Genomic DNA, 17,093 nt, shown 5'->3' on the forward strand with positions numbered 1-17,093 from the left:
CGAAAAAAAAAACTACATTCACAAACATACCCTATGCTGATGATCAGGTCCGGTGGGCGGCATACAATACAGTTCCTGCAGCTGTTGCTGCATAGCGGCCATTTCTTGCTGATGGGTAATGGGTACTTGATACATCGGATGCGGCTGATGCTGCGCGTGCGAATGTGGATCGTACATGCTGCCGGATGGCTGCGATGTAGGCGGTAACTCTTCTCTGGTACGATCGGACGGTTCATTAGGGCCCGGTACCATGCTGTCGATTTTGGAGCCGTTTTGCTGCGTGTACGGCGACATGGCGTCGTTGTACATCATGCTGCCGGTCGGCACGCCGTACGGATTCAGAGCGTTGTGCATGCCGGGATGGTGAGGCGACGGCGACGGGCCCGATCCGGGGCCGCCGGCCGAGCCGCGCACATCCGAGGAAGACTGTTGTTGCTGATCCATGACGTCGCCGGACGACCGCGAGACCGGAATGTGTTGCTGGGTAGGTTGGCCGCCCATCGAATCGACCGACGAGCCGTATCGCCCGCTGCCTTGAGATCCTGGTTGGAAGTCTATGTTATTGGGCGCGTTGGAGCGATCCGACTGCTGCGGCGGAATGTTTTGCATTTCGGACATGGACATGCCGGATTTGCCGGGACCGCCGGCGTCCGAAGGCGCGTGATCGTCGCCTCCGCCCATCGACGACGGGTATCCGGACAAGCCTTGCTCGGACATGTTCTGCAGGCTGTTGTTGGGCGTTCGCGGCGATTGCCAGTGATGCGGCGGCGTCAGCTGGGTACTGCCTCGATACGCCGGGTATTCGGTAGGGCTCGAGTTCGTAGACGGCATAACCATTTGTTCGAGCTGCTGCAACGTGCTCTGCTGCGGATAGCCGCCGGGGCCTCCGCTAGGCGGTTGTATGACGTTTTTGGAGCCGGCGCCCGGTCGCGGTGACATGGTCGTCTGCTGCTGTTGCGACGGATGCGGATGCGACGAATGCGAGCTCTTGGCAGGCGACATGACCGGCCGCGGAGACATCTGAGGACGAGGCGACATCTGCGGCCGGGGTGACATCTGCGGCGAGAGTTGCGGAAACGAGGCGCGATACTGGCTCGCGCTCTGTGGACTAGTATGCGGTTTGGATTGAGCTTGCTGCGCCGCCGACTGGTACTGCGGTCCGGCGCCCGGCTGCACTTCGATGCCGATAGGCCTCTGCACCGATTGCTGACTGAAGGCGGAATGCGCCGCTGACATTTGCGACTGTATGTGATTGTAACTGTTAGGCGCACCGCCGATGTCGTTCATTTGCTGTTGCATTTGTTGCTGCTGCTGTTGTTGTTGCTGCTGCTGCTGTTGCTGTTGTTGTTGCTGCTGCTGCTGCTGTTGTTGTTGCTGCTGCTGCGACGTGGATTGCGATTGGGGCGGCGGTCCGGGCTGTTGGGGCGGACCCTGCTGCGAGTATTGCTGCATATGGTGGGACGAGACGCCGCGCGACGATTGCGAGTTTTGCTGCGGCGCGCTCATTTGGCCGTAGGCGCCGTACCCGGCCGGGGCCGCGTTCGAGTACAGCATGTTTTGGTAATTGTGGCCGCCCGGGCCTTGGGGTTGTTGTTGTTGCGCTCGTTGCTGCTGTTGTTGCTGTTGCTGGTAAACGGCCGCTGACGAGGCGCTGCTGGATGGAATGTTTTGGTGGGTGGGTTGCAGCATCGAATTCATCATACCAGGCTGCGAGGGATATTGCGATTTGCCTTGGCCGTCGGATTGCTGTTGCGGAGGCGCCGGTTGCTGGTAGTTCATATGCGACTGCTGCCGATACGGATTCTGAGCAGCGGCGGCCGCAGCTGCCGCCATTTGCGGATAGTGTCGCATACTGGTCGGCGGATAGTTGTTCCACGCTTGCATGCTGTCCATGCCGTGACCGCCGGCCGCGCCGTACATCGCCTCCGGCGGACAATACGGCGCGTACTGATTGGCACCGGGTGGTGGACCGGACGCGTGTCGAGATTGCGGCATCATCGCTGATCTGCCGTAGCTCGCGTTCGCGCCCATACCGGGTGCTCGACCGCCGCCCGCGTCGTAGGCGCCGGCGTGGTTCGGATGGAAAAGCGATTGTCCGCCCGCCTCCATGTGATTGGCGGCGGCCGAGTAATCTCCTCCGAAACTGGCCAGTTTTTGCAGCGGCGATTCCTGATGCATGTCTGCGGCAGGTGGCGCGTGGCCGCCGATCTGATGCGGATACGCAGACTGCGGCACGCCGTAACCGCCCGTTGCCGGCGGCCCGCCTGCGCCGCGTGCCGCCGGGTCGAAGTTGTCGCCTCCCAGATCTGATAGTCCGTCCAAAACGCTGCCACCGACATCTTCGCCGAATAAATCATACGAGTCCATAGCTGGATACTAAACGTCGCCAACGTAAACGCCGCTGGTCAGCTGATCGTCGTCTACGGTCCAGTCAACTTCGTTCATCATTCGTCGTTCTCCGACACGTGCATGTATACGCGTATACACACGTTTCAAACGAGTAGAAGGTAAAAATTTTGGGCGTAGAATTTGGTCGGAGTGTCTCTCCTCTTTTTTTTTTCTTCTCTATCTTCGTCGACGATGATTTTTACTTCGATTTTTCACTGGCTTTCTGCAAACAAAAACAAAAAAACGAAACGACATTAGTATTTGGAGGTAATTTAATAAAAATTCAAGCGCAATGCAAAATAAAAATTGAATTTCTACAAATCACAGTACAGTGCTCTTCTTTCAACACCACGAAGCGAAGTAGAAGGGGAGTCTCGCGAACATTAAAAGCTAAAAAACATCTCTTCAAGGGAGGTAGGGAGAAATCTAGAGATCTGGGAGCCCCTTGAGTAGGAACTCTAAGCGTTTCTGAGCAGACTAAGGGCGTAAAATAGGTCGAACTTTGGGGAGTAGGGATTTTCTAGGATGTATGTAGGTACGAGTATACTCGTATTTGACTTTTGTACTGGAAGGAGTCAGGGTTGAAAATTATAGAAAGATCTTCAGCGTTCCAAAACTAACCAGGGGGGGGGGTTAAAATTTGGCACAACCAATTTTGAGTTTAATCTTTAGAACAGCCTGGAGCCTTTTCGAAGGAACTCCATATTTTCAAAAAAATACAATAAGTCACTGATGCGTATTTTGCAAGTTCCAATCATTCAATTCTATTGAAGCACTCTCTAAAGATCTAAAAATTCTATAGTAGCATTTTTCACGTTTTTTGACCTCTTACAACAGTCTGCAGCTCTACTCCTCCCTCCACCACCCTCCTCCCCGCCCCCAAACAAAATATGGGCAAAACATTTTGATGCAAAAAAAATCACCAAAAAACATTAGAAAGCGAGAATTTTCGTGATTTTTGACAGAAAGTTAATTCTGGACAGTTTTAGCAATTTCTGTCAGCTCGTTAGGACTATTTTTGGAGAAGAGGGAAACTTTTTGGAACTTTTGGCAATAACCACAATTTGTAGTTTCCTTTATTCATTTTTTTTTATTTCAAGCAAAAAACGAGGTTTTGAAAATCATTTTAGCAAAAGGCACGGCTTCTCAGAAAATTTTGAAAAATCGAAACTTCTTGAAAATTTTGCTAAAAAGCGGTAGTTTTTGACAACCGGCAAAGTGGAAGCCTTTTTACAATTGTCGAAAGCAAGAGCATCTGAGAATTACTGGCAGAGGAGATACAATATCTTTTTGGCAAATTTTAGGCAAAAAAGTGATACTTCTCATTTGGGTAATTTTTGGAATAAACAGCTCAACTTTTGACTGCTCAATTTCTGTCAGTTTTTTGCAAAAAGCGAGATACTTTTTGGAAAATTGGAAAAAAGTGATACTTTTTCGCAACTTTTACCGAAAAAGCAATACTTTTATCTATTTTTGAAAATTTTATACAGTTCTTGGCGAAAAAGCAAGATTTTGAGGAAAATAACACTTTTTGGAATATTTTGCGAGAAACTACTTTTTTTTTTTTTTAGCAAAAAAGGAGAATTTTTGGCAACTTTTGAAAAAGGCAAGATTACAAAAGGAAAAGCTAAACTGTTTTTTAAGACGTAGAGTCGAGATTCAGAAAAATTTTATTTTCAAAACTTGGGGGGAAAATAACTTGAGTAACCAAAAAATTCAAAAAATGCAACCAATTTTAATATCTAACTTTTAGGAGCTCTGGGACTTTCCACTGTAAGAATTGAAATTATGTACCGAGCTCGATAATTCTTACTCTCCGTTAGAATTTCAATTTCCAAACTTGAAAGTTCGTATACGAACTGTTTGTTTGCCCTCTCGAATTTTGCAATTGTATGGCGAATTCAAAGGATTCAATATCGTTTCACCCCACATCCAGTAAGTTCGTACGTCAGTTGCCTCGATACAGAGAAAATTATAGCATTTATACAATACATAGGCAGGTCTAGGTACCAACTACCAATATACATGTATATACATTTAACACCTTATTCGTGTATCATCGCATCGATCGGCCAATACATTATACAAAGCAAAAAAAAAAAGGGAAAAAAAGGAAAAACGCGCGAAAAAGTGTAAAATCATCAACGCCGAGCACATCGACCCGCCTCGCCACTTTCACCGAGCCGGGGCAAAGGGCTCAAGTAAAGGGCCGGAGGGCGCCCGGACGCGGTCGTGGGCGCGGGCGCTCTCAGTAGCGCCATCTTTTTCAAATACGTGCTATACACATGAACACATAGCAGCAGCACCACTACCACCACCCCCACCCCCAACATCTACAACCCCTGTAACCGCGTCGACCGTCGAGTAGCTAAACGCACCCGAGCCCGACATCCAAATTCATCTCCGAAACGCGCGTCGAACGCGCGCACCTCCCCCGAAAAAAAAAGAAGAAAAAGAAGAGGAAAAAAAGTTCAACAACAAAAAAAACACCTCATCGATACGCACACGCGATAAACGAACCTCTAGCGCAACTAATTAAACGTCTCCTTCCCACGACCTAAACGACACCGCACAGCGCGCATATCACCGCATCCGAGCCAGCCTCCCCCTGACCCCTGGAAGCCCCCCGCTTGCCCTTACACATCCATCGTCGCCGTGCTTTTTACCCGACAATAAAACACTGCCGTCGATGCTGCCGACGCTGACGCTGGTGCTAGCGCCACCGCCACCGCCGCCGCAGCCGTCGAGAAATTCAAATCAAAACGCCTAGAAATACTTAAAAACACAGAGAGTGAGTGAATGAGCGAGTGAGAGAGAGCCAACGAGTTGGCAAACGAGACAGAAAAGGACAGACAGAGAGAAAGACTAAAGCCTGCCACTAGAGCACAATTCTCTCTCTCTCCCTTTCTCCATCGTTGATTCTCTTTCTCTCTCTGCGTGATGCTGTAGGTACATATCTGTCTTTCTCTAAGCCATCGCTGCTGCTGCTGCTGCCGCCGCCGCTGTCACTGTTGCTGTAGCTTTCGTATACACAAAAATCGTTACACCGTTATGTTAATCAATACGCACGTGAAAAGTTCGCCGAGCTAGTGATGGGTCTCTTTCTCTCTAGTGTTTTGTGCGAGCCGAATTGAGTGAGGCGAACAGCGGTGGACGGTCGCTCATGTATGTACAGTAGTGCACGCACACATACATATTCTACATATGTACTGGCTGTATAGTGTACAATATACCTTTAGCTGTACAGATGAGTTTCCACAGCCACTGTACTTATCTGCCCCGGCCCCGACCCCCCTCATCATCGTTCCAAAATACTACCATACACCATTCCAGAGAACACCTCGCGAAAGTTTTACTATACAAGTATATGGAAAAGTGAACAAGTGAATCAGCTGAATAAAAATAATAACCATCGCCGTTCGTTTTACTCCCAGCGTAGATTATGGCGTTACCGCTGACGCGCGGTAGTCGTCGCCGCAGCCGCAGACGCCACCGATGCCTCCGCCAACGACGCCGCCACCAATACTCCTCATACACTCTTACAAACGTAACCTAACGCGCGTTTTTCGTCGTTCAATAAATTATAACCCGTTCATACCCTTTCCTTTCTCTCTCTCTCCAACTCATTCTATCTGTGTGCCTGTGCCATGCCATGTACCTACTCTGCAAGTCTCTCTGATACGTTATGTTACACGAAAACACCATACTCGTATACATAACACACCCTTATAGGTAGCATGAAATGTACTAAGTGTACAATAAAAACATCGTACACGGTAGTAAGTATGCGAAGCGTAGCTTTAGTTGTGATATTATAGTTATGCTTATGCATATAAGTGGTATGTATACGTTCACGACAATGTAAATCAATAATATGTTCAAAAACAACCCCAACATAATGGTCTTGATACATCAAAATGGACTGATGTGAGGAGTGCAAAGTGATACCCCAATATGTGGGTCATTTCCTCGTTCCGTTCGACTTCAATTCGGCCACTTTTCGTTCGATAAAATAGTACAAATACTCGTATGTCACGCCTAATTTACACCCCCCCCCCCCCAATCAACATGTTTGAGAAGTAAGGGAGATTCTGATTCGAAAAATGACTCAAAATTTGAATTTGCCGCATTTGAAACTGTGAAAAACGATTGGTCACACATGATTTCAAATTTCCTTTCAAAATTAAGAAGTTTAAGGGGGGGAACTAATAAGTCTGATCTAAATGATCACCAGGGTGTCAAATAAAATCCAGAAAGCTCCTCAATTCGTGCTTTTTTCGTACTCCCAAAATGAAATTTCGTACCGGGTCAATTTCGTAAAATCTACCTACAGTTGACCCCCCCCCCCCCCAACTCCAAAATCAAGTCTCCAAGGTGTCCTCAGATTTATAAAATATTCTGATAAGAGTTCTTTGATATTTTTCTCCATGAATGTACATAAGATTTCAAGATTCACATCACCCTCTTCTCCTCGCCCCTGTATGCCCACTTCATCATTTTATTCAAATGAACGAGTGAATTGTCAAAAAAAATTCACTCAATCTCTAACAAGATTCGTGCAGTTATTGAAATCCAGAGTCGAGACATTTTTGTGATTTTTGGACTAATTTTCTGAATTGAAAAAAATTTGATGCAATGACCTGCAAAATTTTCATTTCTTTCCTTACTCAAGATTTTGTATGTAAAACTATACCTCATCGTTTTTGAACAACCATTTTTTAAAAATTTGAAAAAACAAGTGACCCAAGCAAAGCGAGGGCAACAAAAAACTTATAAGAAAAAGGGTTTTCTGTATTTTTTTTGAACCGTTGTGGCAAAAAATTTGAGAAAACCAGGAGAAAATTCGTAATTTTGGAAGAATTGTCCATATTCTTTACAACTTTAGCAACTAACCGTTGAATTTGCAAAAAAAAAAAATTGAATTTCAGAATTTGTTGCTAAAATAGTAATGAACAGATGCACAATTCATTTAAAATCGTGAATTTTCCCATAATTTTCTCTCATTTTGGAGTCAATTCATAATATGTAGTAGAAGAGAATTCAATTTATAAAAAGGTATCTTAACAAACTGATTTTGATTCCATTTTTCGTTTTACATTTTTCAAATGCAACAAGTCCAAATTTCGAGTCATTAAATCAATTTTCAACAAAAAACTATAAAAGATCATTGAATCTAATCTGAATGGCATCAGTTTCTTCGACGCAGACTTTTTCAAAGATTCGGCAAATTTGAAGTGCCCCTGCACAATCGTTATCTACGAAAACCTTTTCTCTAACCCTCTTTTTAGGCAAAATTTTTCTGAAAAATGATGGCTAGTGAGGCGGATCAGACTTTGAGAGCTGGAGCAGGGAGGGGGGATCCAAACAGTTCGATGTTTCTCGACATTTTCAACTCAATCAGCTGGTTTTCAGCACGTCAGTATATATTTCACCTGGCACCAGTTCAAATGGATCAAAAGAGGTCGAATTTAAGGAATGAGGTTCTTTTGAGATCTACCTAGATTCAACCCAGGAAGAAGGAAGAGTCAAAGGTGAAAATTACGCAAAGGTAATTTCTTAAGAGGGCCATCCAGAAGCTGAGGCTCAGCTCGATTTTAAAAATTTGAACATAGAAGATACGCTAATGAATATTTTTGAATTTGCTGTTGAACCGCATTTTAAAATTGAGCACCTTAAGATGATACAGCAGAAGTTCAAAGAAGACCCCATTTCCCATATTTCTTCATGGTGTCTGAAAAGGGAGAGGTTTAGAATGGTTTGTCGATTCAGATGATGACCTGAGATGAGAAAAAAATTTAGATAAAAAAAAATTAAAATAAATTCATCAAAAAGTATAAACTTAATTCAAAACAGCGTAATTGAAATAAATTGAAAAAAAAAAAAAAAAAAAAAGATCAGAACTATTGCGACAAAAGATCAAAATAACAATATCGTTGTTAAAGTAATTGTACATGTGATAAAACTTGCTTTAATCAACATGAAAAACACTCCTCAAAGTAGAAAGAATGTAAAAGTCGTTAAAATGCCATAATAAAAATGAATGAAAAAGTGCAAAATTACCTTCAAAAGTGTAAAAGTTGTTCAAAGCATGAGAATTTATGTAAAAATAAACGAAAAATAAAAATAATGTAACAAATTAAATAAATTTAAACGATGACTAATCGTTATCGGATGAATATTCGCGGAGAGGGGGAGGGAGGGAGGGAGGATATTTCACCAGACAGAATTCCTAACATGAAATGAAAATTTTTTGGCACTTGAAACAGTCGACTCACCCTAAATTCGACACCAGTAATTAGAACAATTTTTTTTCTTTCAGATTCGGTTTCGTGCGATGAAGTTTGGCTCAATTCGAATAACAGACTATAAAAATTTTCCTCTCATTACTAAACAAATTGAAAAAGTTGTATTACGTACTTATGGATATCTCTTCATTTCGTAAACATTTTTTTTTTTTACTTCAGCACAGAAGAAAGTTTTGCTCACTAGTTCACTAGGGAAACTTATAGAAAAGATGGAACTTTTTTTCAGCTTAGCGAGGCAGGCTGACCAGACTGCTTGATTGGGGATTTTGGGATGGTTGTGGTCACCAATGAAGATGGATCACATTTCTCGAGCATTTGAAAAAAAATGAATTAATGAGCAGATTTTCTAGTTAAAAACTTACACACATTATTGTCCTTTGATACCCAATACTTTAATGGACAAATAAAAAAATTAAGCTTACAGCATATTATCAGGGAAGAGCTTGATCATGCACCTTCCCTCCCACAAAAAATTTTCGGGCTGAAAATCCCACGTGGGGTCGAATATGAAGCACTACCACAATGTTTCTCACCTCTCCTAATTCGATAAATCACCATTAATGGTAAACTCGCATCGCAGGTACGGTACTTCAAGACATTCTATTGGGTTAATGGTCCGAGCATTTGTTTACATTTTGATCAAGGCTCGAGTTGAATGGAGCGATAAATCAGGAACTTCTCATTTCTAAGCATTGCACAGTTCAGCATGGGCTAAAAGAAGAGCTGAGAGAAAGGGAAAATCAACTTTTCACTGCAGTAAAATGCCATGCTGGACATTCATTTCATGGAAAATTCCTACAACACCAAATCACACTGCACCATGGTCGAAAAAATACGCCGAAAATTCCCTCGAAATTCAGCCCAAAAACCATGCTCGTCGTCGTTGGAAGATTAATTTATCGTTCCCCGTTTCCCTCATCTCTGCTCCCCGACTCCCACACTTCTTCATTTATCCTTCGTTCTTAAAACAAAACATGCAGCATATATCCGCGTAATCGCCACCCCATCCTGGAAAAGCACACACACACAATAGGGGTAATAGAAGGCTGGCGGAGGGCGACCGGAAAAGCGAAGCGCAGGCAGGGAGATGGAGATTCCCAGCCTGGTATAGTTTTCCATTTTTCCACATTAGCACACGTAAAACTTCGCCGAGTACTTTTTGGCGGTTAACTTCTCGCGCTTCGCAAAAGCTCCCCTCGTTCGTAAATTTACACTCTTCTCTCGACTGCCTTCGGTTTTTTTTTTTCACTTTTTATCTCGCCGCCACCGTAGCGGCGTCTCTGCTCTTTCGCTCTACTGTGGCATTTTGTGGGTTTTCCATCGCATCTTTGTCTTTCGTTCGTGTTTTTCTCTTTCTCTCTCAACCCCTCTGGAAAATTCACCCGGTATCATATTCACCTCCCGAGCAGAGCTATACTCTACGTTATTATGTCGGCATCGTGTTTTCGCGGCGCACGCTGCCGCCATCGCCACCTCCATTATACCGCAGCATCCGTCGACGTCGTCGTCTTAACGGGATTACACCCGAGAGTTATACGACGACGAGTGTACTCAGTGTCAGTATACACTATAAGCTCGGCACAGTCAAACACAAGCACGCATCTAAAGCACAAAAGTTCCACCACCACAGATCGGAAATTTCGCCACGAAACGCGAAGAGAGGGTTAATTACGTCGATTTCGCTGCTTTTTTTTCCTATCTCCAGTTTCCTCTTTTGCCCTTTTCCCTGTCCAATGTACCCCTGGCTCAATTTTCCTCTGTCGCTCTGGCTCTCTGCGCGTATCTACATTTCTCTCTCTCCATTTTCGTGGTATTTTTATTTTATTCTACATAGTTTATTTTTACACCCCTCGCTCGGTAGCTTTCTTTCTTTTTTCCTCGTACTTATTTTTTTTCCAACTTCTACATCTCCGAAGGATATTTCCATCTTTTTTTTTTTCAATATAAACGGATAATTTTTCATTTATCGATTAGATAGCTGCGTATAGCAAGGTTTTCGCGATGGACAAAACCGAAATGAGATTCTATAGCCATATAAATTACCAAGGTTATTGACCGAAATATAAATTCGTTAGGCTGTTCTGAAATATTACTCGTTTCATCGTCGCACATGCGTTTTGTTGAGAGAAGGTAGAAAGAGAGAGAAGCTGTATGAAAATTACAACATTTTACACACATTTGGATGAGGATTTTTCACGATAACCATCTCCCTCGTCCTTTCCTCAATCATTCTAGGTACTGTTCGATAATGTTTAGAGTGTAACGAGCCTTCCTCATCATCTTCTGGATATTCAACGAGTATCTAATTCAACTGTTAACTTTTCCCCCTCATTTCAAATAAAATGATCGTGTGTTGGTTTTGATCCAGTGCCAAGATGATTCCTTTCGAGGTCATGGATAATTCGTGCAATGTTGGTACATAAACAAGATGGGACCAGTGAAGCTGCAATATGAAGGGAGGATTTTTAAAATTCGAAGGAATGTTTCTCGTTACAGTGACCTTTATGTTTGGATTAAAATCCTGAGGAGAAATGGGAAATTGGAAGTGATTTTGGCTTTAATGCTTCATTACTCATTTGTTAGATTATATTCGATGAAGGGAGAGGGGAAATTCTGGCTTCTGAGAAAATCGACAAGAGAGAAATTGATATTTTTATTTGATCAATGTCACATTTGAAGCGCTTCAAAAATAGTGTCTTTTTGATTTTTTGAACCTTGAATTTCAAAATTTTGGTTTTTTCTTTTTTGATCAGTGGGTTGATACTATCATTAAAAAGAAAAAAATTGAGCGAAATTGGTTGGTTAGGAGTTTCTCTTTCAATATTCTCAGGATTCTTTTACTTATTACACATACAGATATTTTTTTCACCACTGTTCAAAAAATATTTCCAGTCAATTTTTTATCCCTTTCCCTATTTTTACAATTTTTTTTTGTTTGGTTCATTCGGAGCCCTCCTCAAACATTGAACTAAAAAAAAAAAAATCAAATTGAAAACCATTTCTTCCACGTCTATTAAATGTTTACTACTTTTACATCAGATTTGCCAAAAACTACTATACTTTCAACATCCTGCAGAAACCCCCCCCCCCCATTTTTTTGATTTTCTAATTCCCATTCCAGGTCAACTCGAAGCCCAAACAAGTCACGCAGCGCCTCCTGCCAGAAAAATCGTTCGCATCGTTTCGTATTCCTAATTAGCACGAGGAGGACTGCGATAAATTAATAATTCCTTCTCCCCTCCCCCTTCAAGCTTTTCCACCGTCTGCTTCGCGTTTGCAGCATGGAAAATTCCTTCATCTCGTTCATGTCTTCCTCGTCCTCTTCGTGTTCTTCTCGCGTCCCAGGCGACTTATTCTCACCATTCGTTTCCCCTCGAGCGCCTCATGGTTCATTCCAATTCGCACAACCCTTCGAAAATATTATACGAGTATCTGTTCGCGTTCGTCTTTTCATTTTGCAGGCACTCGCGCCCCCGACCAACAAAACCACGACCACAACGAACGCCGCCGCCGCCGCGTTAATCAGAATTATACGAGCCGAGGCCGAGCGAGAGAAGAGAAGGGTAATAAAGCCAGGATGTGGAGGAGGAGAAAGCTCTGCTGACAAAGGAGTGAGAAAAACTTCGCAATATACACTGTGGAATCATCATTAGGGCTTGACGAGGACGCTTTGATTTTTCAAAGTTTACCTCATCTGTAGTCTGCAGAGGAAGGCGACGGTGGAGGAGAAGAGTACAGACGAGTGTAGCTTTTTCCCCATTAATAGCGCCATCATCAACGTCGCGTCAATGGCATCATTATCAGTTTATTTTACCACGAATGCGTCAGGAAGGAGCAATTTTCTCAAAATTTACAGAGACAGATCATTGAGATTTTATTCACCACATCGCTACAGTCTTTTTTTCACAAATGAAATACACGAGTATCCGCAATTTCGTTGACTTCGCTGGAGAAACCTATATGAGTCTGACACCTGACACCAGACACCATTAGAGGTTCCTTTCAGCATTTTCGATGGTCCAAGAGAGCGGACTTCATTAGCCTCCAGTTGCTGACTTCATTGAGGAACTTCTATCACTGAGGAAACCTTCGGATTCAAACTGGGGGTTTCCTCGGCACATGCTGCTGTGCCAGTTTCTGAACAGAATCAGGTCAGCGCTCCGAGGGCCTCTCAAAGGAGCTGTCTTCACCATCTACAGTCACTGATCTCATTGAGGAAACCTCCAACTGGTTGCTGATGCAGACATTACTGAGCACACCTCAAGAGTTCCCAGACGATGCTAGCGTTTCGAAGACATTGTTGACATAATGAACCCTCAGAATCTATGCCAGCAACCAAAAGGTTTCCTCAGAGGCTCAGCACATGTGTCACCATAGAGAATAAATTCAGCTCTCTTGGGTCATTGACCTGGCTCACTGTGGAAACCACCAGCTCCACTTCCTCGAGATAGATTTCAGTCTGGAATCTGAGATTTCCACAGTGGTGACAAAATCTCTTGAAATGCAAATTGCAATGCTTGACCCGTGAAAAATCAATTACCCCATTCAATTTTGTTCGCTTCAAGAAACATCTTCCTGCTTCTTGAAAATGTAAGTTTTTCAAAAGAATTTCACTTTCATTCCATTCAAGTTACCCTGAAAGAGACTTTAACAAATCCACTCACTTGGGGGCTCTTTTTTCATAACTTACATTTCAGCGAAACAACTTCCACTCCATAATGTTCCACAGATCGAACAACAAACATACCACATCGCACACACATACACAAGAAGGCTTTGAAAGTAAGACAGGAAAGAAATAATACTGAAAACCATATTATACCAGAATACCAAAACCACACCATCGATTTAGAATACGTTCGTTATTACAATATAATTAGATGCCGCGAGAAGGTTTTATTTTTTTTCTGTAAAACATCTGTACACTTCACACTCTAGTCATATCAACTCACTTCGAAGGACAATACAGGTAAACAGGTTTAACAACGCATGGCAACGTTGTAGGAAGTGAACGATTGCAACCCTACTGTTCACCCAATTCGTCCAATTATGCTGCTTTTTTTCTTCGTCTTCACTCTCTTGACAAGACTCTCGCATTTTATACCATCGAGCAGCGGCAAGGTAGTGGTACTGCCTGGCCATCTCTCTCTTCTCTTTTTTTACCCATACTCACACAATCTCACACATTTATGCGTACAGGACAGGCCAGGACACGTACGAACGTAACTTATAGGTATAATATGTGTAGAGTGTACCTCTTTCTCTTCAATACACACATATACATCTGCTACATGACTGCTGCTGCGGCTACAGCGGCGACGGCCGCCACTTTACCGTCACCGTTCCATCGCATACTACACTAACACACACACACATTTAGGTTTCTCTGTCTTTTTAGTAACAAGAACCGCGCCGCCATTGATCCGCTATTTATACAGGTAGGCAGGTATAGTATAAGTACTGATAGGTCTAGGTATATTATGCATCATGAGAGAGTAAACGATGGATGTCGATGTCCCATCGTATCACATCAAATGTATATGTATGGGCACCAAAAAAACAACAAAATATTCCTTCTACTTCCTCTTCATCAGCAGCATCCTCATTATCATCGTTGTCGTGGTCATCATCATTTGCTCAGACTGCTACCAGACTCCACCAAGAGTATGCAGCCTACTCTTCCTCTACCATTTCTCTCTGTTCCTGTTGGTAGGTGATTGCATGCAAACCTCTTGCTTTGCTGTTCGGCACGACCATTATCACTGCTGCTGTAAATATCCGCACACAACTTCAACAGTCTTCTCTTCCACCATCGACGATTGGAGAGGTTATTTCTCATCTCGTCTGCTGCTCTGCACACAACAGACACAGAGAAACAAACCAAGAACCAACAACAACAACAACAACAGCAAGAACAGTAACAGAAACGGCAACAACCACTATGACGACAATAGTATAGTCTACTTTATATAGTAATGTCTCGATGCACACAGAGACACCAAGACACACTCACACATACATACCAACAAAGGTATTACACTATATTAGGTACACGTTCGCGTACAATTCATCGAATAATTTAAAAACCACTGTATCAACTGTTTTTTTTTTTCACGCGACGTTGCCAAATAGGCCGTTGGCAAACGCTGATGCCGCCGCTGACGCCGCAACACACGCTACTTCTACCGCTGCTGCCTCTGCCTCTGCCTGTGCGTCTTCTTCTTCTTCTTCTTATTCTCTACATCATCGTGTACTCTCGACCATAATTATCGCCGCTATATTGTTGCCGTTTTTCTCTTCTTCTTGAATCTTCTCACTCGCTCGCACACATACTTGCATATACATATTGCATTGGCTGGTCTTTATATGAGTATTATAAGAAGTGTAGTAGGTATATAAATATATTGTAATAATACGACGAGATACATACGTGTAAGCATATAGTATAAGCAAAGCAGGCACCCGGCTCGGCTCAACTCGACCCGGGTACATGTATGTAGATATTATTTTATGTTAACGTGTTTTTGGCGGCTGTGGCAGTGGCGACGAAGGTGGCGGAGGGCATCTGGGCCGAGTAAAGTGAGGTGGTAAGATACGGCGATGTTCGTTTAAATATTATTACGTTTATGATTGATGACGTCGTCATGGCTGCTGCTGACGCCACCGCCGCCGCCGCCGTCGCAGTCGTCGCCACAGCACAGCAGTTCTACAACAGCAACAGCAACATACAAATGTACATCGTACTCGCGCCTCACTGCACCCACCACCTCATAGTCGAGTATTTAGCAAAATATTATTTTTATCCCGTTCCGAATTGAGAAAATTTCTCGCATTGTGCTAAGTGAACTGTCTCCATTTCCTCTTACCCCGTCCACGGCCCATCATTCCACTTCAAATAGGTACGCGAACATGTACGCATACATCATCATATGTACGTAAACGTATGTACTACACTGAAAGTATAAATTAAGAAGTTCCAACCTAAAGTGGCAACGTCGCACTCATTTCAACAGCTTAAATCGCGTTGCAATGAGGATTGTACATCGAAGCATTGTTCTACAGTCGAAATTTCACGATTCTAGCGCCAGATTCTCTAAATTCATACGTCATGCCATCAGAATTAGAACATGGTAACTCAAGAGTATTGAGAATCCTGAAAGGTAATCTATGAGACCCTCAGATTAAACGTGAACCTGAACCTGCAACCCAAAATCTCCTGATGACAAGCTGAAACTATTCTGTATAAACGAGATCAAAAAGTCCTGATGATAAAGCTCAGAACTTGGGATCAAGAATCTGAAATAACTACTTTTTGGTAAATTGAGCCCATTTAGCAACAGGGCTGACTTCATCGAGGAAACCTATGAAACTTCCAGTTGCTGACATCACTAAGCAGGGCTGGTGAACAGAACAGAACAGAACAGAACACTACATTTGAGTCCGAATTAGATTCATCTGCAGGGTATCCACCGTCCACCAGTTGTGAAAAAAAATCAAAAGTTGATCGTTGAAGACACCAAAAATCAGAGCATGAAACCGGAACAAAAACCAAAACTTAACCCCCCCCCCCCAAAAAAAACAATTAAAATTGCTCAAAACTGAAACAAAAACCAAAACCAGGAGCGTTATTTTTCGAATTCAAAATCAAAACTGAAACCATAACCAATAAAAAACTGAACTGGTTTCGGTATTGGAATTTTTCAGATAGGTAATTAGCCTAATTACTCATGCTTACTGGTAAGGAGTGCACTTATCCTGTATTTTTGGTAGAAATGAAGTAAAAACTGTGATTTGAAAAATTACTCCCCTGTTCCCATTAAAAAATAGGGAGAAAAGGAAAAAACCGAAAGCAAAACCAAAACTGGAAGTGGAAGTGGAAACTTGTCAAAACACTCAAAACCGGAACCAATATTTTTATTCGGTTTTAATATTCTGCAAAAAAGTTACGTACGCCCAAGAAATCACCAGAAGTTGTGAATTTAATCTAAATTTTTCAACCTTTTCATGACCATCATAATATTACAAAAGAATAATACAAAAGTCACTTCTTGAATTACAGATTCCCAAAAGCTTTGGCACTTGCTTTGTTGTGCTCAATTGCTTTCCCTTATTCACAAAATTACTCTGTATATCAGGAAAATATTTGCCCAAATTTTCAAAACCACAGAGGATGTAGAAAAATTGAGTTGACGCCTTGAAAATATTGCTTCTGGCATCTTGAATGCTTGGGCTTTCAAAACTTTTTTTAAAAAACAAGAATTTTTCAGTCAACTTTCAATCAAATCAAATCTACATCTACTTACTCACAACTGCCCTCGATATTCACACAAAATATAATATTTTAGAAAACGAACAAATTCACACCACACCGAACATAGCGCACGTTGACGTTTTCTTCCA

General features: G+C 42.9%; 1 protein-coding gene across 6 annotated transcripts in view; it reads right to left on the minus strand.

The window, feature by feature from the left end:
- Window positions 1-17,093, minus strand: part of LOC135833410 (chromodomain-helicase-DNA-binding protein 7-like) — a 116,652-nt gene that overhangs the window by 32,121 nt on the left and 67,438 nt on the right. For all 6 annotated transcript variants that reach the window (XM_065347213.1, XM_065347214.1, XM_065347210.1 and 3 more), the window contains one exon: window positions 31-2,611. In XM_065347213.1, coding sequence (XP_065203285.1) covers window positions 31-2,367 — 2,337 coding nt within the window. In that variant the 5' untranslated portion in view covers window positions 2,368-2,611. The remainder of the gene's footprint in view (window positions 1-30; window positions 2,612-17,093) is intronic.

This window comes from Planococcus citri, chromosome 1, assembly GCF_950023065.1.
Source record: "Planococcus citri chromosome 1, ihPlaCitr1.1, whole genome shotgun sequence".
Taxonomy (NCBI): domain Eukaryota; kingdom Metazoa; phylum Arthropoda; class Insecta; order Hemiptera; family Pseudococcidae; genus Planococcus; species Planococcus citri.